This window comes from Taudactylus pleione, unplaced genomic scaffold (genome assembly GCF_031769625.1).
Source record: "Taudactylus pleione unplaced genomic scaffold, aTauple2 ptg000043l, whole genome shotgun sequence".
Taxonomy (NCBI): Eukaryota; Metazoa; Chordata; class Amphibia; order Anura; family Myobatrachidae; genus Taudactylus; species Taudactylus pleione.
In genome coordinates, this window is record NW_028284445.1 from 1,251,360 (window position 1) to 1,270,148 (window position 18,789).

The 18,789-nt window shown below is 42.9% G+C and overlaps 1 protein-coding gene across 1 annotated transcript in view; it reads right to left on the reverse strand.

The window, feature by feature from the left end:
• Positions 1-474: 474 nt before the first annotated feature.
• Positions 475-18,789, reverse strand: part of COG6 (component of oligomeric golgi complex 6) — a 137,014-nt gene continuing 118,699 nt past the window's right edge. The window contains exons 16-19 of the mRNA XM_088460136.1: positions 17,365-17,472; positions 14,290-14,343; positions 13,354-13,433; positions 475-679 (exon numbers count right to left, since the gene is read on the reverse strand). Of these exons, the coding sequence (XP_088316262.1) occupies positions 532-679; positions 13,354-13,433; positions 14,290-14,343; positions 17,365-17,472 (390 nt within the window). The 3' untranslated portion in view covers positions 475-531. The remainder of the gene's footprint in view (positions 680-13,353; positions 13,434-14,289; positions 14,344-17,364; positions 17,473-18,789) is intronic.

Genomic DNA, 18,789 nt, shown 5'->3' on the forward strand with positions numbered 1-18,789 from the left:
ATGCCTGAACCCTGACAGCCGGCATCCCGAACGTTGGTATAGCGGGTAAGTATAGTTTTACACCGCTATAGGTACCATGGGGGGTAGGGCGGGGGGTGGGGGTTAGGCTCTGGGTGGGGGAGGTTAGGTTTAGGCACTAAGGGGGAGGGTTAGGGTGCAGGAAGGGAGAGTTAGGGGGTGAAGAGGAAGGGTTAGTGTACTTACGGAGCTATGAATGCCGTTGTCAGTCTTTTGACAGGCGACATCCTAACCGCCGGCATGTCATTTCACACCCATCAATCTATGCAGTCCTGTGATAAAGCATACAGACCTGTGTGTGATGATCTGTTACATGCAGTAAGCGAATTGAACACTATTAAATATTACAAATGTCTTCCTGGCACCCAGAAATCTCTACAATATAAAACAGCTAACAACATTAAGTATAATAAATAATAAAAAAAAAAACAAGACTGATTTAAATATATACAACAATCATTCTCAATTTTGTTTATTTAAAACATATAATGTACACATGAAAGTGAGCAGGATTTATGAGAGCAGGCTCTGAACTTGCTGTGGAGATCTATGTAGGATGCTAGTGGGTTCCTTGTAGCCATTAATGGGACTCATGACAGCCTCGTAAAGTTCACTGTAAGCTCGGCAAACAAGCTCGGTGGACTGTTTAATTATCTGTTCTCTAAAGAAAAGAAAAAGGAAAAAATTAACTCAGATTATACAGTCTTAAATACATATTTTGCCATTTTCGTGTGCTAAAATCGAAACGTGCAGGCTTTCTGGGTAGTTGCCCTAGGGATTGAGGATCCAAATGGCTACCTATTTGTGTACATATCTATATGCACTCATATTAGTCAAACATTTCAATATAATGTTAATATCAAACAACAAAGACAAAAATGCATTGTTGAATATATATAATTATTTCTTCTTATGATGTTGTTAGTAGTTTAAAACAGCTATAGCAACAGTGCCATCTGCAGGTTATAAAGGATACTGGTAATACATTTTTGAAGAATAGCAGCAGCACTATAGGAAAATAATACAAAAACCACAATTCACTTCTTCTTATGATAGAAGTAGTAAAAATGAAATACATACAGGCACGAATAAGTAAAGACTGCTTTCTAGGTTACGTCGTGGCATTTACATTACTATGGAGATAGAAGGCCAATTCATGCCATGCAATTTATAGAATATAAAGCAATTAAATGGTAAACACTCACATAAAAGAATATACTCTCTAGGATAACAACAATTGCAGATTGCAGGATAATGACCTTCAGCTTAAATGTAAGAACCATGAAAAACAAAATACTCTATACATACAATTCTATAAAACCAACGCATCTAAAGATAATCCTTTATAAAAGTATAGATATAAAAAAAACATATACAAACAGCAGTATAAGTGACCATATAGTAAGCTGTGCTTAAATAAACACCACTCATCACAGAGAATGGACAGAATAATGTCTACTGAATCCAGAGTACATTGTCCAAAGACCCCGAGCCTTCCTACAAAGCATCGTACTGTGAAAGGCAATAAACACATTGATGAGATTAGCTAGGCAATTTAATGACATGGTTACATAAGGCCTGATTCAGCTTGGATCGCAGTTGCTAATACGCACGTAATCGGGCGATTGTTGCATTCTGCGCATGTGTATACATCACAGTGCACAAACTAGCTATTGCAATCGGGACTGTGATCGCAGAGGCTACGCAGACCCCTCGCAGAGTGATTGACAGGAAGTGCCGTTGGTTGGTGGTGATGGGGGGGTGGTCAGGGAAACGCAGGCGGTGCCATTGCGTTAATTAGCCACTGCGATAGCCTAAGCAGCCTGAGGCCTGATAGCGTGCATGGAAGTTAGCAATTTCTGAGGGCAGGGCTTGTGCAAGTGTGCGTGAGGCTGCGATGATACTAGATTGTACCGATGGTTTCGCTATTCTGCTAAGCATTACGAATGTGTGTGGTAAAGTCGGTGTCCTTATTTTGTAATGAGTTTGCATTACGATTGCAATGAATTAGCTTGCTATTGCAGTTGAACTGCGTGCGTACGCCATATTGCGATCCTTAGGGAATCAGCTATGCTGGGGCATGACGCTATCCACAGCAAATCGCAGCATCAAGACCCGCATCCCACCCACTTTGCTCCCTTTTGGCATTTTTCACATTTTATTCTCTCACATAATGGAGTCAAAATGGTTGTATTCAGGTCTACTAGCACCCGGTGCAAGAAATGATGGCGTCCCCTCCACCCCTGATGTCCATAATTAATACTTTTATTATGGGTGCTCTCACACCCAGATGCCATGGATTTCTATAGCCTGGGGATGTCAAGTATGCACTGCTTTACCTGATCATTCCGGTACAGCACAGTCACTACATTCAATCCAACTGCTGTGGAACTATAAGTTCCAAGGTGACCAGCCAGTCTCTGCTTAAACTGGTGGCCCCACAGCAGTAGGGTAGCCAGGGTATTAATGCCTGCTAACTGCTGGACACAGAGTCATCCTGTAAAGGGCTGACTGGCCCATAGGAGAATGCTTACTCGCCTCTGTCTTTCATCACCTATTGCAAACTGTTAAAATACAGTAATCACTTACCAATTACTAATCTTGAATTTGCTTATTTCGGCCACCAGTCCTTTAAACTCCAGCTCCAGTGTCTCGAAACACCTAAAGAACTTCAATGAATATCCCTATATTGACACATGTGATACCCTCCCCAGTAGTCTCATTGCTTAGTGCATGACTGCAAGTGATTTGTAAATTAACTCACTTCACTTTGTCTCACTTCTTTAATGCATGCCCCTAACAGCTTTTAATTGCAGGTTCTTGATACTCATACTAGGTCATGAAGTGTAGTACAACTTACTTACTATATAATCTTGTCAGATATAAACTTGCTAGATCTGAATATTAGTTTGGCCAATAATATTCTGTCTATCTCACTTCATGTGAAAGAGACTGATAGAAATACCTTATTGAAAGATAAAAGCCTCCATCCATTACCTGTTCACCATGGTCTCCCTTATTCCCAGATGTTGCGAGTTAAGCGCATCACTAGTGATGCCTCTGAGGTGGAAAAGGCATTAGATAATATGGGTGAGACATTTTTACAAAGAGGCTATGAGAAGGCATTATTGATACAAACTAAAAACAAAGTGATGCATATCACTAGGGAAGAAACCGTGCATTCCTGGGTTGAAGGTAAATCTCTATCTAATGCCGTCCATTGGGTCAATATTAAGTGATATTATTAATAAATGGGCAAAGAAGTTATGGTCTATTGTCAATACTGATAGGGATCTGCCAGCATTGAGTAATACAAGATTAATGCCTGGTTATACTAAAGGAAACATTTGAAAGGCCTTTTGGTGAAATTAGATGATACTATTTAAATAAGAGCAAGCAACCCACATCCCGGGATGTTATCGATGCTTGGGTTGTGGGACTTGTAGATCACTTCAAGTAGGTGATTCCGTCTGCCATACATACACTGGCTACACATTAACCTGCATTTCTCGTTTTGTAATTTATGTTCCGTCCATAATGTTTAGCAAGACTACGAAACCATCGGTAGCATCGAGTACCATCGCAGCCTCGCGCACACTTGCATAAGCTCTGACCTTACTCAGGAATTGCTAACTTCAGCGCATGCTGTGAGTACACAAGCTGCGTAGGCTATCGCAGTAGCTAATTTATGCACGCCCGAGACGGCATTCGAAGGTGCTGACGCGTCTGCGTTTTGCCGTACACCCACCCATCACCACCCACAAACGGCATTTCTGTCAATCACTCTGCGATGGGACTGCGCAGTCACTGCGATTGCAGTCCCAATCGCAGTGGCCCATTCGCACTGCGCTGCTTATGCATGCGCAGAATGCAAGAATCGGACGATTGCGTGCGTAATCGGAGTTGCGATCGGTAGTGAATCAGGCTCATTGCTTGTTAGCTGGACATAATGTTGCCAGTATCAGGTGAAGGATTACTGACCATATACCTTTATCTGCTAGAGCAGGTGACAGAGATAAGCAATTACTACAACTAGAAAGTAAATGGATTTTTCGCTTGGATACTTTGGCTCCTAGGGGTCTGAATGAGACCCTTGTGCTACAGTGCTTTCTTAGTCTTCGACTTATTAATCTGTATATGATATCTTTCTCTATACAATTTTTTCATATGATACATTTTTATTATATTTGCTTAAATATGCTATATATTAACTGATCATGTAGGTTCGATATTTAATTACTTTGTCTCTTTTTTACTCTATTGCACATGAACTAATGCATATGAATATTATAAATGTTTATATCACGGGTTGCCATGGCTACACATGCAGGGCTCCGGCAAGTCACCTGATGGGCACTATCTGATGACGCTATCCAGCTAACACTGCTGGGTTTTCCCGCGGGCATCCGGATGAGCGGCACAGTGGCGTCCCACAGGTGAATGTAATCAGAATAATTACATGGGAAATGCACACCTGTATATATTTGTTGACATTAATCACATTGTCCCTGATGACGAGCTGAGGCTCCAAACGTTGGAAACAATAAATAAGTTTGCACATCTTATTTAACAAGTCTCCTGAGTACTTTTGTCTGCTTCATGTGTACGGTTTGGCACAAGAACCTAAGGAAGGCAACGGAGCGGGCATTGGGCCCGATTCAGCAGCATTTGCTACTGCGATCGCAGCTGCAAGAATATGCTAATGCTTGCCAAAGCACCGCTGACATAAAGACTCCCGCTGCTGCTTTCTCACATCCGTCCACTGTCGCACTTCTGTGTAAACATCGGTACCATCGACACACATGGACCACTCACTCAGCATTTACAGCAGGTCTGACCAGCCGCAGGCACTGCAAGTCTCTTCGCACGCAGTGGGCTCTCAAGCTGCGTATGCAATCGCAGCGGCTAATTTATGCACGCCCATGCAACGGCATTTAAACAGACAGGCGCGCCTGCATTTTTCCCGACCACTCCCCCTTCACCACCCCCAAATGCTGACATCCTGTCACTCACTCTGCGATGGATTCCTCTGTGCGATCGCAGCACATGCGCAGTGCAGCTTATATGCATGCGCAATGGTAAACAACCGCTCAATCAGCGTACGTAGTTGCACTTGCAATCGCTGCTGAATCAGGCCCATTGTTTTACAACTGCTTGGAGTGCCGGGCTATGGTCTGTATCACAATAATCTATAAATGCAGGCTCATGTAACTCTAATTAAAAAAAATTATAGTTTGGCATAAAATTGTTAAACTATTAATGATTGGTCATTGAGGGCTACCAGGCCCACCCCCCAGGTGAGATGGAAACACTTTATTAGAACAGAGTATCGTTATTTCCTCTCTAACCATAAATTTGTAATGACCTATATATCTACTGTAATATGTAAATGTTTCTTTAAAATTTATCCTGCCATATTTAACAGATTTCTAGCACAATGTTTCGGCATTAGGCTGCTATATATACTCAAAGGATCACTGTTTTCTAAGTGAAGATAAATGCTATACTGTCGTGCTACGTACACATGTTATGTGCTATTTAAAGCTTATGTTATTTCAGTCTGAAAACTATAAATATATGTATGCTGAATGTTGGTTTTCTTTGTCATTTTGTGTGGTCCTACTGTACATTATTCACATTTAAATACCACAAAACGACATTTGTCTGGAGCCTTAACATTAAATGAGAGGCGGAAATTCAATGTAAATTGTAGGAGATGGAGACTACTTTCTCTATTCATGACAAATTTAGCTCATACAGATGTGTCTACATACATCTTACCTCCATGGGCTACAAGTCACGCTAAACATAACGTGTGAGCGCTTTGCAACTCGGTAGCGCAAAGCGTTTTTCGTGCAAATTTTTACCTTCAATTGCGTCTTATTCACATAGCAACGTGAACGGGAATAGATAGCACAAGCAGCTTCTGCTGATTAAAATGATATGCCGCATACCTATGTTCTGTGTGTGACTGCAGATGTATCTACATGCGAAATGCTTTGTTACAGTAGTAGCGGCTGTGACACTGTAACGTAGCATTTCGCATGCAGATACACTCGCAGTCACACACAGAACATAGGCATGCTGCATATCATTTTAATCAGCAGAAGCCGCTTGTGCTTTCTATTTGCAATAAGATGCATTTGAAGGTATAGTCGTACGAAAAAATACTTGGCGCTACCAAGTCAAGCCACATCATGGCCCTACTAGAAGGGCTGTTTAACGTGCAAGGAAGTAAGATGTATGGGGACACAACTGTAAAAGATGTATCAATAATACAAAAATGTTTAATTATCAACATAAAAAAAACAAAAAAACACTTCTCTTTGGGCAACCATAACAGTCTGTATCACAATAACAAATACAAATGTGTTCATGCAGGATTACACTTATGCTGGGCCTAATATCAGCGGGTCACCCAGATAATTGAACTATGCATGCGCGAGCCCGTTCCCAAAATATTGATCAGTCAGGCATACCGAATCGTCCAGCACGTATGTCCAATGGGATATTTTGAAGTTACAAGTCATCTGCATCGGGCAGTGTATACACTGCTACGGCCGACTGACGGACATTTCCCCTGCTCCTTCATAAGGAGCTGGAGCTAAATCGCAGCACAAGTGGCTTGGAAAAGACTGCGATGCTCGATAATAATTATTATCACTGTAATATCATGCCCTGACCACATTAACAGACCCCCAGTCATGCAGGTGATCTGGCTTATCAGCCTAAGCAGCCAAATGGCTGGGTCTCTTCCCGTTTGGCCACACGTTTATCCTGTCAGACAGCTCTCGATGTTATTAGTTTGTGCGTCCGAATCACACTGCACATGCGTCCCGATTGCTCTAAGACGGTGGGCGTTTCATGGAGGTAACAGGTGTGGCTAGCCAGATAACGGCATGTTGCGGTCAGCGACAGGGTCCAAAGAAGCAGTGGCACAGACACCAACGGCCATGTTCAGACGGCAAAATTGGACCTCCCATAGGGTCTGTGCAATGTGTAATGTTGCAGATGATAGTGCCATGATGGTGATTCTTAGTAAGTGTGGCGACAGAATACCACTGTTGCTAGTGGGCTGAGAATCAGGTTGCATAAAGATGCAGACGCCATTGAGTAAAAAGGTGCAGTCAGGGCTGCAACTGCGTCCACCTCGGAATGAGGCCCTTAGCTAAAAGCTCTGGAGGATTTAGACGTACAAGCAAGAGAAATGTCAAGTAAAGATGAATTCATTAGTGACAATATACAGAGTTCAAGTTTTTGTTAAATGTCATCTCATTAACTGAAAAGCAGAATACATCCATTAAATATCAGATACTCCATAAGAGCACAGCAGTGTACAGAGTTCATCATTAATGTGTCCTGATCTTTTGGTACAAGCATGATAAGTACACGAATGGGTCCTTTCTAATGTATTATGCAGATACCACATCTCATACTGTATTTCTAGCTTGTGATGAAGCTCACAGTAAGTGCTATGCATTTCCATGTATGCCCTTTAAATCAAATGTAACCTTCCAGGCTGTGAGAGCTGAACTAACACACTGCCAGTCAGTTACTGTTTGACACAAAACGCAACCACATTGTAGTAAAAGAAAAATTAAATAAAAGGTTGAATCTGTCTAAGAACACTGCAGATATTTAGGGTTAAAAATACTTTTTTCTGGTTTAGGTTAGTTCTTTTTTTACACGTAAATTAAAAAGGTTTTTCAATGTTAATTAAATTAATATTTTATAATAAACTTAAAAACCAGATTTGTTAGTTATTTAAGGAGTGAGTCTCATGAGGCAGGTATACGGGGAGGGTGTCAGGATGCCAAGGAGTGAGTCCCATGAGGCAGGTATACGGGGAGGGTGTCAGGATGCCAAGGAGTGAGTCCCATGAGACAGGGTGTAAGGGGAGGGTGTCAGGATGCCAAGGAGTGAGTCCCATGAGACAGGGTGTAAGGGGAGGGTGTCAGAAGTCAGGATGCCAAGGAGTAAGTCCCATGAGGCAGGTATACGGGGAGGGTGTCAGGATGCCAAGGAGTGAGTCCCATGAGGCAGGTATACGGGGAGGGTGTCAGGATGCCAAGGAGTGTCCCATGAGACAGGGTGTAAGGGGAGGGTGTCAGAAGTCAGGATGCCAAGGAGTGAGTCCTATGAGGCAGGTATACGGGGAGGGTGTCAGGATGCCAAGGAGTGAGTCCCATGAGACAGGGTGTAAGGGGAGGGAGTCAGGATGCCAAGGAGTGAGTCCCATGAGGCAGGTATACGGGGAGGGTGTCAGGATGCCAAGGAGTGAGTCCCATGAGGCAGGTATACGGGGAGGGTGTCAGGATGCCAAGGAGTGAGTCCCATGAGGCAGGTATACGGGGAGGGTGTCAGGATGCCAAGGAGTGAGTCCCATGAGGCAGGTATACGGGGAGGGTGTCAGGATGCCAAGGAGTGAGTCCCATGAGACAGGGTGTAAGGGGAGGGTGTCAGAAGTCAGGATGCCAAGGAGTGAGTCCCATGAGGCAGGTATACGGGGAGGGTGTCAGGATGCCAAGGAGTGAGTCCCATGAGGCAGGTATACGGGGAGGGTGTCAGGATGCCAAGGAGTGAGTCCCATGAGACAGGGTGTAAGGGGAGGGTGTCAGAAGTCAGGATGCCAAGGAGTGAGTCCCATGAGGCATGTATACGGGGAGGGTGTCAGGATGCCAAGGAGTGAGTCCTATGAGGCAGGTATACGGGGAGGGTGTCAGGATGCCAAGGAGTCCCATGAGACAGGGTGTAAGGGGAGGGAGTCAGGATGCCAAGCAGACAGTCCCATGAGACCAGGTATACGGGGAGGGTGTCAGGGGTCAGGATGCCAGGGAGTGATTCCCATGAGACAGGGTGTAAGGGGAGGGTGTCAGAGGTCAGGATGCTAAGCAATGAGTCCCATGAGGCAGGGTGTAAGGGGAGGGTGTCAGAGGTCAGGATGCTAAGCAATGAGTCCCATTAGACAGGGTGCAAGGAGTCAGGATACCAAGCAGAGAGTCCCATGAGACATGGTGTAAGGGGAGGGTGTCAGGAGCCAGGATGCCAGACAGGGAGTCCCATGAGACAGGGTGGAAGGGGAGGGTGTCAGAGAAAAGAGCATAGGAGGTTAAGGCAAAGGATACAAAAGACGGAGCCAGGAAACAGAGGACGGTATCGGGACAGGTTGCCAGGAGAGAAAGGAATGCTATATGGAAAAAAGAAGAGGATCCCAGGTCGGAGAAGAAAGGCCTACACACCATACACTAACACCACTATTACCGGAATGCTAAAATGGAGCTAACAGTGTTTTGGCAAAATTTGAAGAGAGCAGACAGCCAGTATGAAGACTCTTACATCCCCGATGGAGCTGCGTCATTAGCTCCTAACATGGTGACGTTGGAAGCAGAGCGCAGGAGGTCTGACGGAACTCTTGAAAACTCTGGGGGCAATGCAAGAACAATTCTAAATGACAGGGTGCGAATAGCTGACAGAGCAATGCTGGTTGTGCGCATGTCGGAACAAGTGAGGAGAACACTTACGGCATTTCTATTTTTTTTAACATGCAGTTTCAATTATTAACAAAAAACCCCACAATCCTTGTTATAAAGGTATTTAAGCCACAAGTGATACAGCTCAGATTAAAATGCAAAACACCAGTCACACACAGATATTGTCTTTCATGAACATGGCTGTGAAATAAGTACAAGGATTAACCAGCATCCTTTATCGGCAATGTGCCAAGAGCCACCGCTGATCATCATAAATAATACTAACTCATTGCAACAACACTGTGTATAAAGAAACATTTAGTTAGAGTGTTTAAACGTTCATACCAGAAATGCAATCATCCATATGTCAACTAAAATCTATTTCCAATAAATCTTGGAACTCCAAATGCTCTCATAGTCTGGCCGCAGAGGATAGGAGTTGTAGTTCGGAAAAAAGACTATGGGGTAGATTTACTAAAGTTTCTAAAAATCAAAAATGGGGGTGTTGCCCATAGCAAACAAACAGATACTAGCCATCATTCCTCCATTGCATCCTAGATAGACAGAATCTGATTAGTTTTTGGGCAACATCTCCACTTGTCTGTTTTATAAGCTTTAATAAATCTACCCCCAATGTATTACAGAATTGTAATGTCCACCGGTTGCTAGATTGCAGCCCCCCACATTAATAGCCGTTGGAATTAGGGTTGTTCTAAACATCAACTTTGACCCTCCATCATTCCCAATAGGTCAAAATACCACATCCATTCACTCGGAAAAAATGTTACAGACAGACCCATACAGATATGGCTTTATGTACTATATGTCCCAGAGACAGCGATGCCGATAGTATCAGAAGACCTATAAGAAGATGGCCACCTTATGTCCAGCTGAATGATTTCCTTTCTAATTGGACCTGTTGTAAGCAAGAGATTGTAGGACAAGATTCACCACGTATAGCTCAGTCCTCCATTTGGTTTTCTGGTGTGGTATTGGCTGTTTACTAGTATTGAGCAGATTATCCAGATTAATCTTGTGTGTTTTATACACATATAACAGTTTATTGTATATTAAACACTTTGTTTGCTTAAAAAGTCAGAACTTTTTAGATAAAAGATACGAAAAATAAAATCCCAAACTGCCAATTAGTAAAACAAAACAGAACTATTTCATGCCCAGGCAATCCTATATCTGCAGTAATGGACGTGGAAGCTTATAAAGAGCTTTGGAAGGCTAAATTCAGCCGATGGGCAACCGCATTGTACATCCTGGTGAATATTATTTTAGGAGAGTAACGTCTACCCTTCAGCCACACACCACTTATGTTGGTGACAGCAGAAAATCTGTTCCTGTAATAATGAGGATGAAAGAAATTACCCAGTTCTAATCCTGAGCACTCATCACTCCAGCAATGCTGTTAACCATGAGCACTTATGTTCTGAACAATGCTTTTAAACATACACGTCTTTATTTCCCACTAGATCAACTGGCGATGCCCATTAAGCCATGCTGAGATACTGACTCCATTAAGCAGCATGTCAGTCCATTACGTACAAGAGCTCCAAAGGTTACAACCACAGAAGGAGCTGGTTAGTATATTTACAGGAGTCCAATTTAAAGGTTCATCAAGCGTAAGTATTACTAATACCATAGCATTTTATTAAGTTATGGGAACATTAACCCCTTAGTCACAATTAGAAGTCAATGTATACCAAGGCAAGCTGTATAGTACTCTGTGCTCTAAGGGTCTATTCAGACTTGTACGCAAACCATGGGATTGTTAGAGATGGGCACTGCGCATGTATGCTGGCAGTGTCCCTAAGCCGCAGCATGTCAATCATTTAGGGACGGGGCCAGCCAGTGTTCTCAAAAAATGGGGGTGTCACACAATGGAGAGACTTTATAGCGGCATTGGCATAAAGTGGCAGACCGTCGACTTCCAATAGATGCAGCTGCGGGCACTTCTGCATCCACCTCTGGATCAGGCTCATAGTGAAGTATTTTTAAGGCTCGTTCATTAACCACTCTAATATAGGTGACGTACAAAAAAATTCAGTGACATATTAGCATATGAATAATTCTCATCAGCGTATAGCAGGCGTCCACATTCCAGGTACCGTATGTCACTGTATCAAACTCTATGGACAATCCTTTCCATATTTCCTATATGTCCACAACGGGGATTTCCAGGTTCATGCCAATTTCACAGCCCTTGTAACTGACCCTCTGTACGACTGACTGACCTCATGTTACCAAATGGAACAAAGCCCCAGTTAATCTAAAGAGAAAAAAAAAAGTTTTCACAGGACTTAAAGCGGCAATCATTTACAAGCTAAACCAGGTTTGTTTTTCAAAAAATAAAAAATAAAAGTGTAGTTTTAAAATCCCACACCAAAAATCAGCCCTTTTTTTCCCAAATGGGAACCTATTGCATGTGGCCTCATGTTCTAGCACCAAAGAATGAAACGGAATTTGCAAATCATATACTGGGTGCCACAGAGCAAAAAGGGACTGTTCTCACCATTCCCTTCATTTTGAAGGTAAAATGTTGGAAAATATTTTATATGGCAAGCAACTGAAATGATCAGCTCTGTGCACGTGACTGTTAGGTACAGGTGTGCCCTCACACATCTTTGCTTCAGCTGCGCCAAACAGCCCCTCTCAGCACGTCAGGTCCCGCAAGACTCAGCTAGCGCCGGATGTATTTTTCACTGAAAATGTGTCTAAGTTGCAATGCGATGTGACCAGGACGCACCAGGAGACTGTGCTGATTAATGTGATATGTGACACTTGTATATCTGTGTGCGCCTGAGTCTCTGAATCTGTATACAAAGTGCTACAATGCTGCAGCCACAGCTTTCTTCATTCCAAGTTCCGTCGTGCTTCATCACGGACTCAGGAGCACCCAGATATACAAGTGTCACATATCACATTAATCAGCACAGTCTCCTGGTGCGTCCTAATACATCGCATTGCCACTCAGATGCATTTACGACATAAAGAAGATGCCCGGCGCTAGCAGAGCTGCACAGGATCTGGCGGCTCACAAACGCCATGCAAGTTGTGAGGCTAAAGGTATGAGGACACGTACGTAGTCTGTCTCCCCTCCACTCCATTTCTCACAGGTGAACCATATGCAATGATCATTACATGGCTGTCTCTCTAATGCGATACATAGAGAAGGATGGAGATGGCTCTACTTTCCCACATCGCTACTCTGTCACCTGCCATGTCTACAGAGGTCATTAACTTCTGCATGAGATCCTTTCATTTATCCAATGCCTATTGCCCGATAAGTTAGTTATGTCCTTTGTCCACAGAAGTATAGATGTGTCCTCATACATTGTGGCTTCAGTCGCACCAAACAGCCCCTCTCGGTACGTCAGGTGCTGAGCGAATCGGCCACGCCAAGCGTCTTTTTTGCCAAAAATGTGTGTCTTAAAATAAAACAACTGGAAGCGACAAAACTACTTTGCGCCAGGGTCTGAATCTGTATATGAAATGCTACCATGCAGCGGCCGTGACTTTTTCTCTTGCCAAGTTCCGTTGCGTTTCATCTGCAACTATGTATATTTTTTTAATGGATTCCTGTGCGGTTTAAGTCGCAGCGCAGCCTCTGTATTAAACTTTGATTGGTGTTTCACTGCGTCTGCGATGCAAATAGGAACCAAATGTAAAGAAATAGTCGCTATGCTACACAGCTCGGAGTGGCTCAGTCTGTACATCTGTAGATATAAGTGCTTGGGACATACTATTCATCAATTAAATGATGTCTTTCATACAAAAGTTCACAGGAGCAGAATTCATCATTAAATCCTCTTTAATTGCAGTATTGGATGCATTATGATATCTAAATGTCACTTACTTCACTGTAGCGCTCAGGAAGAAATTCAGCTGCGGCATCTGCAGATTGTCAGGAGCCGCCAGGTAGCGGTCAAACTGCGCCTAACCACAGGATGTAAATGTAAGTGTATAATACTGTGACGGTAGAGGAAAGTACATTTCGTTATTAACCCCTTTTCTGCCAGATGGATAGACATTGTGACCAGCATAAGCATGTCTTTTCAAGATTGGAATATACACATTTAAATCACAAAAACTTCCCCTTCTACAAACTTCAACTTTGACTTTAACCGAATGTCATATCTTGCTTTAATTTGAGATATTAAATAAAACCGAATGAATGGAGTGTAATTAGCCGCTCAGCCAATCACAAGTGGCTTCAATGTTATTGGCCGGAGTTGTGGGGAGTCAAAAGGACACCCTGCTATACTCACAAATATAATAGAAGATAATTTAATGTCTAGTGACATGAGGGGAAAAAAAAAGTAAAAATACCGTTTAGCTCCAGTCATGTCAGTTACAATTCATTTTAAAGGTGTATCTACAGCGTACAGTACCACTGGAAGAATGAGCCATTGACATGAAAATTAAAAACATAGCACAACAGCTCGTGCAAACGACTACTGGGTATGTACATGATTCACTCCATCAGAAATAAATGCACCTACAAAACCGTTGGTGATAAGCGTTGAACACAGTGAAATTAAGTCAAACTCCCAAAACACAAGACACAACAAAAAGGCCCCCACAATGCAAGAAGGAACACAAATGGTTATGGAAACACTGAACAGAATGAATTTCAGTCACATGTTTGCAGGCGTATCACAAGTCAGAGTGCTTAGACCCTGGTGGGTAAGGTCCCCTATTTGGCTGCAAGACGTTAGTGACACTTTTTATTCCAGTAATGAAATAATAAATCTCATTATGCACTGCAAAGAGCCAAAGAGCAATACTGTACCATTGCGGCCTTCAGTGATACAGAGTCCATACTGGGTAGGTTGGACAGGGGACCCTGCAACAAGAACCAAAATAAGGAAAGTTACAGTCTGTATTATTCAATTACTGTACATTAAACATACCAGGTAAAGGAATTTGCAGAGTGAACCCTACGAGACTCATTCTGTTCTGAAATATGTATGTATGTATGTATGTATGTATGTAATGCTTCCTTCAGTTCTCCTAAATTTAAATATGTAATTTTCTTTAGCATTTTGTAAATAGCAGAAGTTATACAGACAATAATTACAGTAACCATTGTGCCAGCAGGCATAAGAGGCAATGTAATGTGATGGTGTCACTAGGAGACAGTAGTTATTGTGTGAGAACTGCTATTATTTCCAAAGTACTACAGAAAACAGAATGACACAATGTGAAAGTACTTACAAAACAAGGACATTTAAAAAAAAAACATTACAAGTAGTTTGTTTCATCTCTGCCCCCTGCACCTCTGTTTCATCTCTGTCCCCCTGCACCTCTCTGTTTCATCTCTGCCCCCCTGCACCTCTCTGTTTCATCTCTGTCCCCCTGCACCTCTCTGTTTCATCTCTGTCCCCCTGCACCTCCCTGTTTCATCTCTGCCCCCTACACCTCTCTGTTTCATCTCTGCCCCCTGAACTCCCTGTTTCATCTCTGCCCCCTACACCTCTCTGTTTCATCTCTGTCCCCCTGCACCTCCCTGTTTCATCTCTGCCCCCTACACCTCTGTTTCATCTCTGCCCCCTGAACTCCCTGTTTCATCTCTGCCCCCTACACCTCTCTGTTTCATCTCTGCCCCCTACACCTCTCTGTTTCATCTCTGCCCCCCTGCAACTGTCTGTTTCATCTCTGCCCCCCTGCAACTCCCTGTTTCATCTCTGCCCCCCTGCAACTCTGTTTCATCTCTGCCCCCTACACCTCTCTGTTTCATCTCTGTCCCCCTGCACCTCCCTGTTTCATCTCTGCCCCTACACCTCTCTGTTTCATCTCTGTCCCCCTGCACCTCCCCGTTTCATCTCTGCCCCCTGAACTCCCTGTTTCATCTCTGCCCCCTACACCTTTCTGTTTCATCTCTGTCCCCCTGCACCTCTCTGTTTCATCTCTGCCCCCCTACACCTCTCTGTTTCATCTCTGTCCCCCTGCACCTCCCTGTTTCATCTCTGCCCCCTACACCTCTCCGTTTCATCTCTGTCCCCCTGCACCACCCTGTTTCATCTCTGCCCCCCTGCACCTCTCTGTTTCATCTCTGCCCCCCTGCACTTCTCTGTTTCATCTCTGTACCCATCCTCCCCCTGTCTTTAATCTCTGCCCCACCTCTCCTTTTGTATCTGTCAACTCGCTTTTCACAGGTCTCCCCCCACCCTCCCCCACCTTGCTTATATCTGCTTCCCCTCTTTCTTTCATCTCTTCCCCGCTCCCCCTCTGTCCCCAACCTCTCTTTGATCTGTCCCTCTTGTCTGTCCCCTCCCCTTTTTCTTCTCCTCCCCCCCTCCATCCTCTTTGTTATCTCCCCTCCCTCCATCTCTCATCTGTCACCCTGCCTGAGTCATCCCTGCTTCCCCACCATCTCTCTAATCTCCGCAGGGAGTGATAGCATGGGGTTGCAACTGAGAAAACCACAGGAGTGGGTGATTATGGGGGTTAGAGAGTGAGTGTGATGGGGTGGCAGTGATTGTAGTAAGCCCGCAAGTGGGAAATGGGAGATCGCTGGGAGGGGGCGAGGATGGGGGGGTGGAGCCGTTATCTGGAGGATGGAGAAGTGAGGATGGTCTGTGTCTAGCTAGCAGCCACTGCCATGGACAAACTATTGCACTGTACACTGTTTAGCTCAGAGAGTACAGTGAGTGGACCAGATCATGGTGAGTTAATGCACACCTTAGGCTTTAATGAAAGTACAAGAGAAATATTCAGTGATTTCTTAGTTATTGTTGCCAAGCGCCCAATGACTCTCCATGTATCTACATACAATAGACACTACATCATGCGGTCACAAATGCTTAAACACTTCACACAAAATGTAATGGGACAGTCAAATTAAACATGAATTCACTGCACTGGAGGGTCTAGAATTAAATTTGTAATAATTACCTTGTGTCATGTAAATATAAAGACAATTTCTCAATTGACACATAGAAACATTTAACAGACAAATCTGATATTAAACAAACATTAATAAAATCCGTCATTATCCAGTGATTCTGTGGCTGAAATCATATAGCAGCGTCTTTTTTTTTCTACTAGGCAGGAATGAATAAAATGTGATCTGGATATGTACTCTCAATGGTAAGTCCAAATCCCTGTTGTGAGTGGTAGTCTTAAATAAGAGCTAGTGATTTTGAAATTGCTGGTACATATCAATTAAACTGGCCCTTGTAAATAACTTTAGTCCAATGAGTTAGGGGGCAAAGCGGGTGCACGGGTTGATGAGTGTAACACTGCCTTTAGTTATACAGACAGGGTGAACCTCTGAAGTTTGCTGTCACAGCTGTGTACACAATGTGCCACTGGAAGTGGCCGGACACCGCTGCTCCTCCATATGAGCAATGCATGATGGGAAGGCAGCGGGAGGCGTCCATAGCAGATGGCTGTACAGGCGGTGATGGATGGTGACAGTATACACCGCATAAAGTAATGCAGACAGGAGAGCACTAACAAGTCATCGCGCTTCATTCCAGAAGCTATGAACTTTTTCTTGGTCCAAATCATTTATTTTTATCCAGGACTATCACTCCCAACAGGTAGCCGGACTTCTCATTGAGAATACATATCCAGAATACATTTTATTCATTAGTACCTGGTAGAAAAAAATTATGTTTTCAGTAACAGTATCATATAATTACTGATTTTATTTTTTGCTTTATATCAGTATTATTAAATGTACTCTTCTGTAAATTGACATGGCACAAGGTGAATTCACATGTTGTATGTATTTCTATGCTGTGACTTTTCATTTGCAGATAGTGGTATACCAATGAGCAGGAGTCTGTGGAGCCATTCACAGAATCTTCTTTATCAGTCTATAAAGAGACGGTCAGCTGTCATTATTCCTATGGCTCACCTGCTCTGGCTTGTGTTGCTGCACGCAGCTGTAGATTTGGCTAAGTCCAGCTCTAGTCAACACGTAAGAGGCCTGTTCATTGATCAGAGTATCCAGATGAGCTTCAATCTGTGAGAAGGTGAATAATAATTACGTTAACCATAATATATATTGAAAGAAACCTCTCTCCGTAATCTCTGTTTTTCATTACATTACCAGCCAAAACAAAAATGAAAGAGACAGTCTGTTCCCGACAATGAAACAATTTCTCACTGTCCTGTACTTAGAAGACAGAACAGGAACTCCTCAGACAGTCTATATAACTGTTAAGACTACCCGGGGTCTGTGACGACTTTGTGCCTCAGGTGGCAGCACCAGATATCTCCACGGACAGCGCAGGTTATAAGGAGAACAGTCTATTAATCAAAGTCTATCCTGGTGAAATTTAGATTGTTTGGGGGGTTTGTATGGAGAAAAGAGATGATCTTTTTATGCACATTGGAATATACAATATGCTTTTGTATGGGATTATGTTAAGGAAAAGAAGCACAGATAGAAAACAGTGAACTTACTGCAGCCTGTATTCTGTCCTTTCTTATTTTCATGCAGTTAGTACAACCCCACACATATACCCTTACACCTATTATTTTGATTTGTTTGTCTTTATTACTTATTACAGGTTACTGAAAGAATATAGCAGAAAAACGCCCAATCCCTTCCTGCAATTCGGCCAGATTTATCAAACCTTCTAAAGACAGCAAATGTAGGTGTTTCTTATAGCAACCAATTAGATTCTAGCTAACATTTTATATCATGTACTACAAATATGATAAGAAGAAGCTGATTAGTTACTCTGACAACACCTCAACTTGTCCAATTTAGGAGATTTGGTAAATCTGCCCCAAGTATGTTCAGTAGAAATATTATGTTCTCTTTATTATAGCACTATGGGGGCGATGTATCAAACCTTGGAGAGAGATAAAGTGGACAGAGATAAAGAAACAACCAATCAGCTCCTGACTTTCATTTTACAGGGTGGTTTGAAAAAAAAGACAGTTGGGAGCTGATTGGCTGGTACTTTCTCTCCAAGCTTTGACACATCTCCCCATGTGTGTTAGCATGCTATAACAAATGATTAGCTGACAACGGCAAATTACACATAATAAGCAAATACAAACCATAAAATTGAGATGTCTGGACAGCAAGATTAAACTGAATATCTTTAATGTTATATAATGCTGAGTAATAGTGCTGTAAGCATAATGGATTTGATGCACGCAGAAAACACTCCATTTATTCCATAGATGCTTAGGACCACAACAAAAACAAATGTAGTTATCTTTGTACTAATCTTTGTAGTTATCTTGTACTCTCGCAGCTAATCACAGCGAGCGCTACAGGACAGAGCTGCTGCATTTATAATATTAATAATAATAATATTTACAT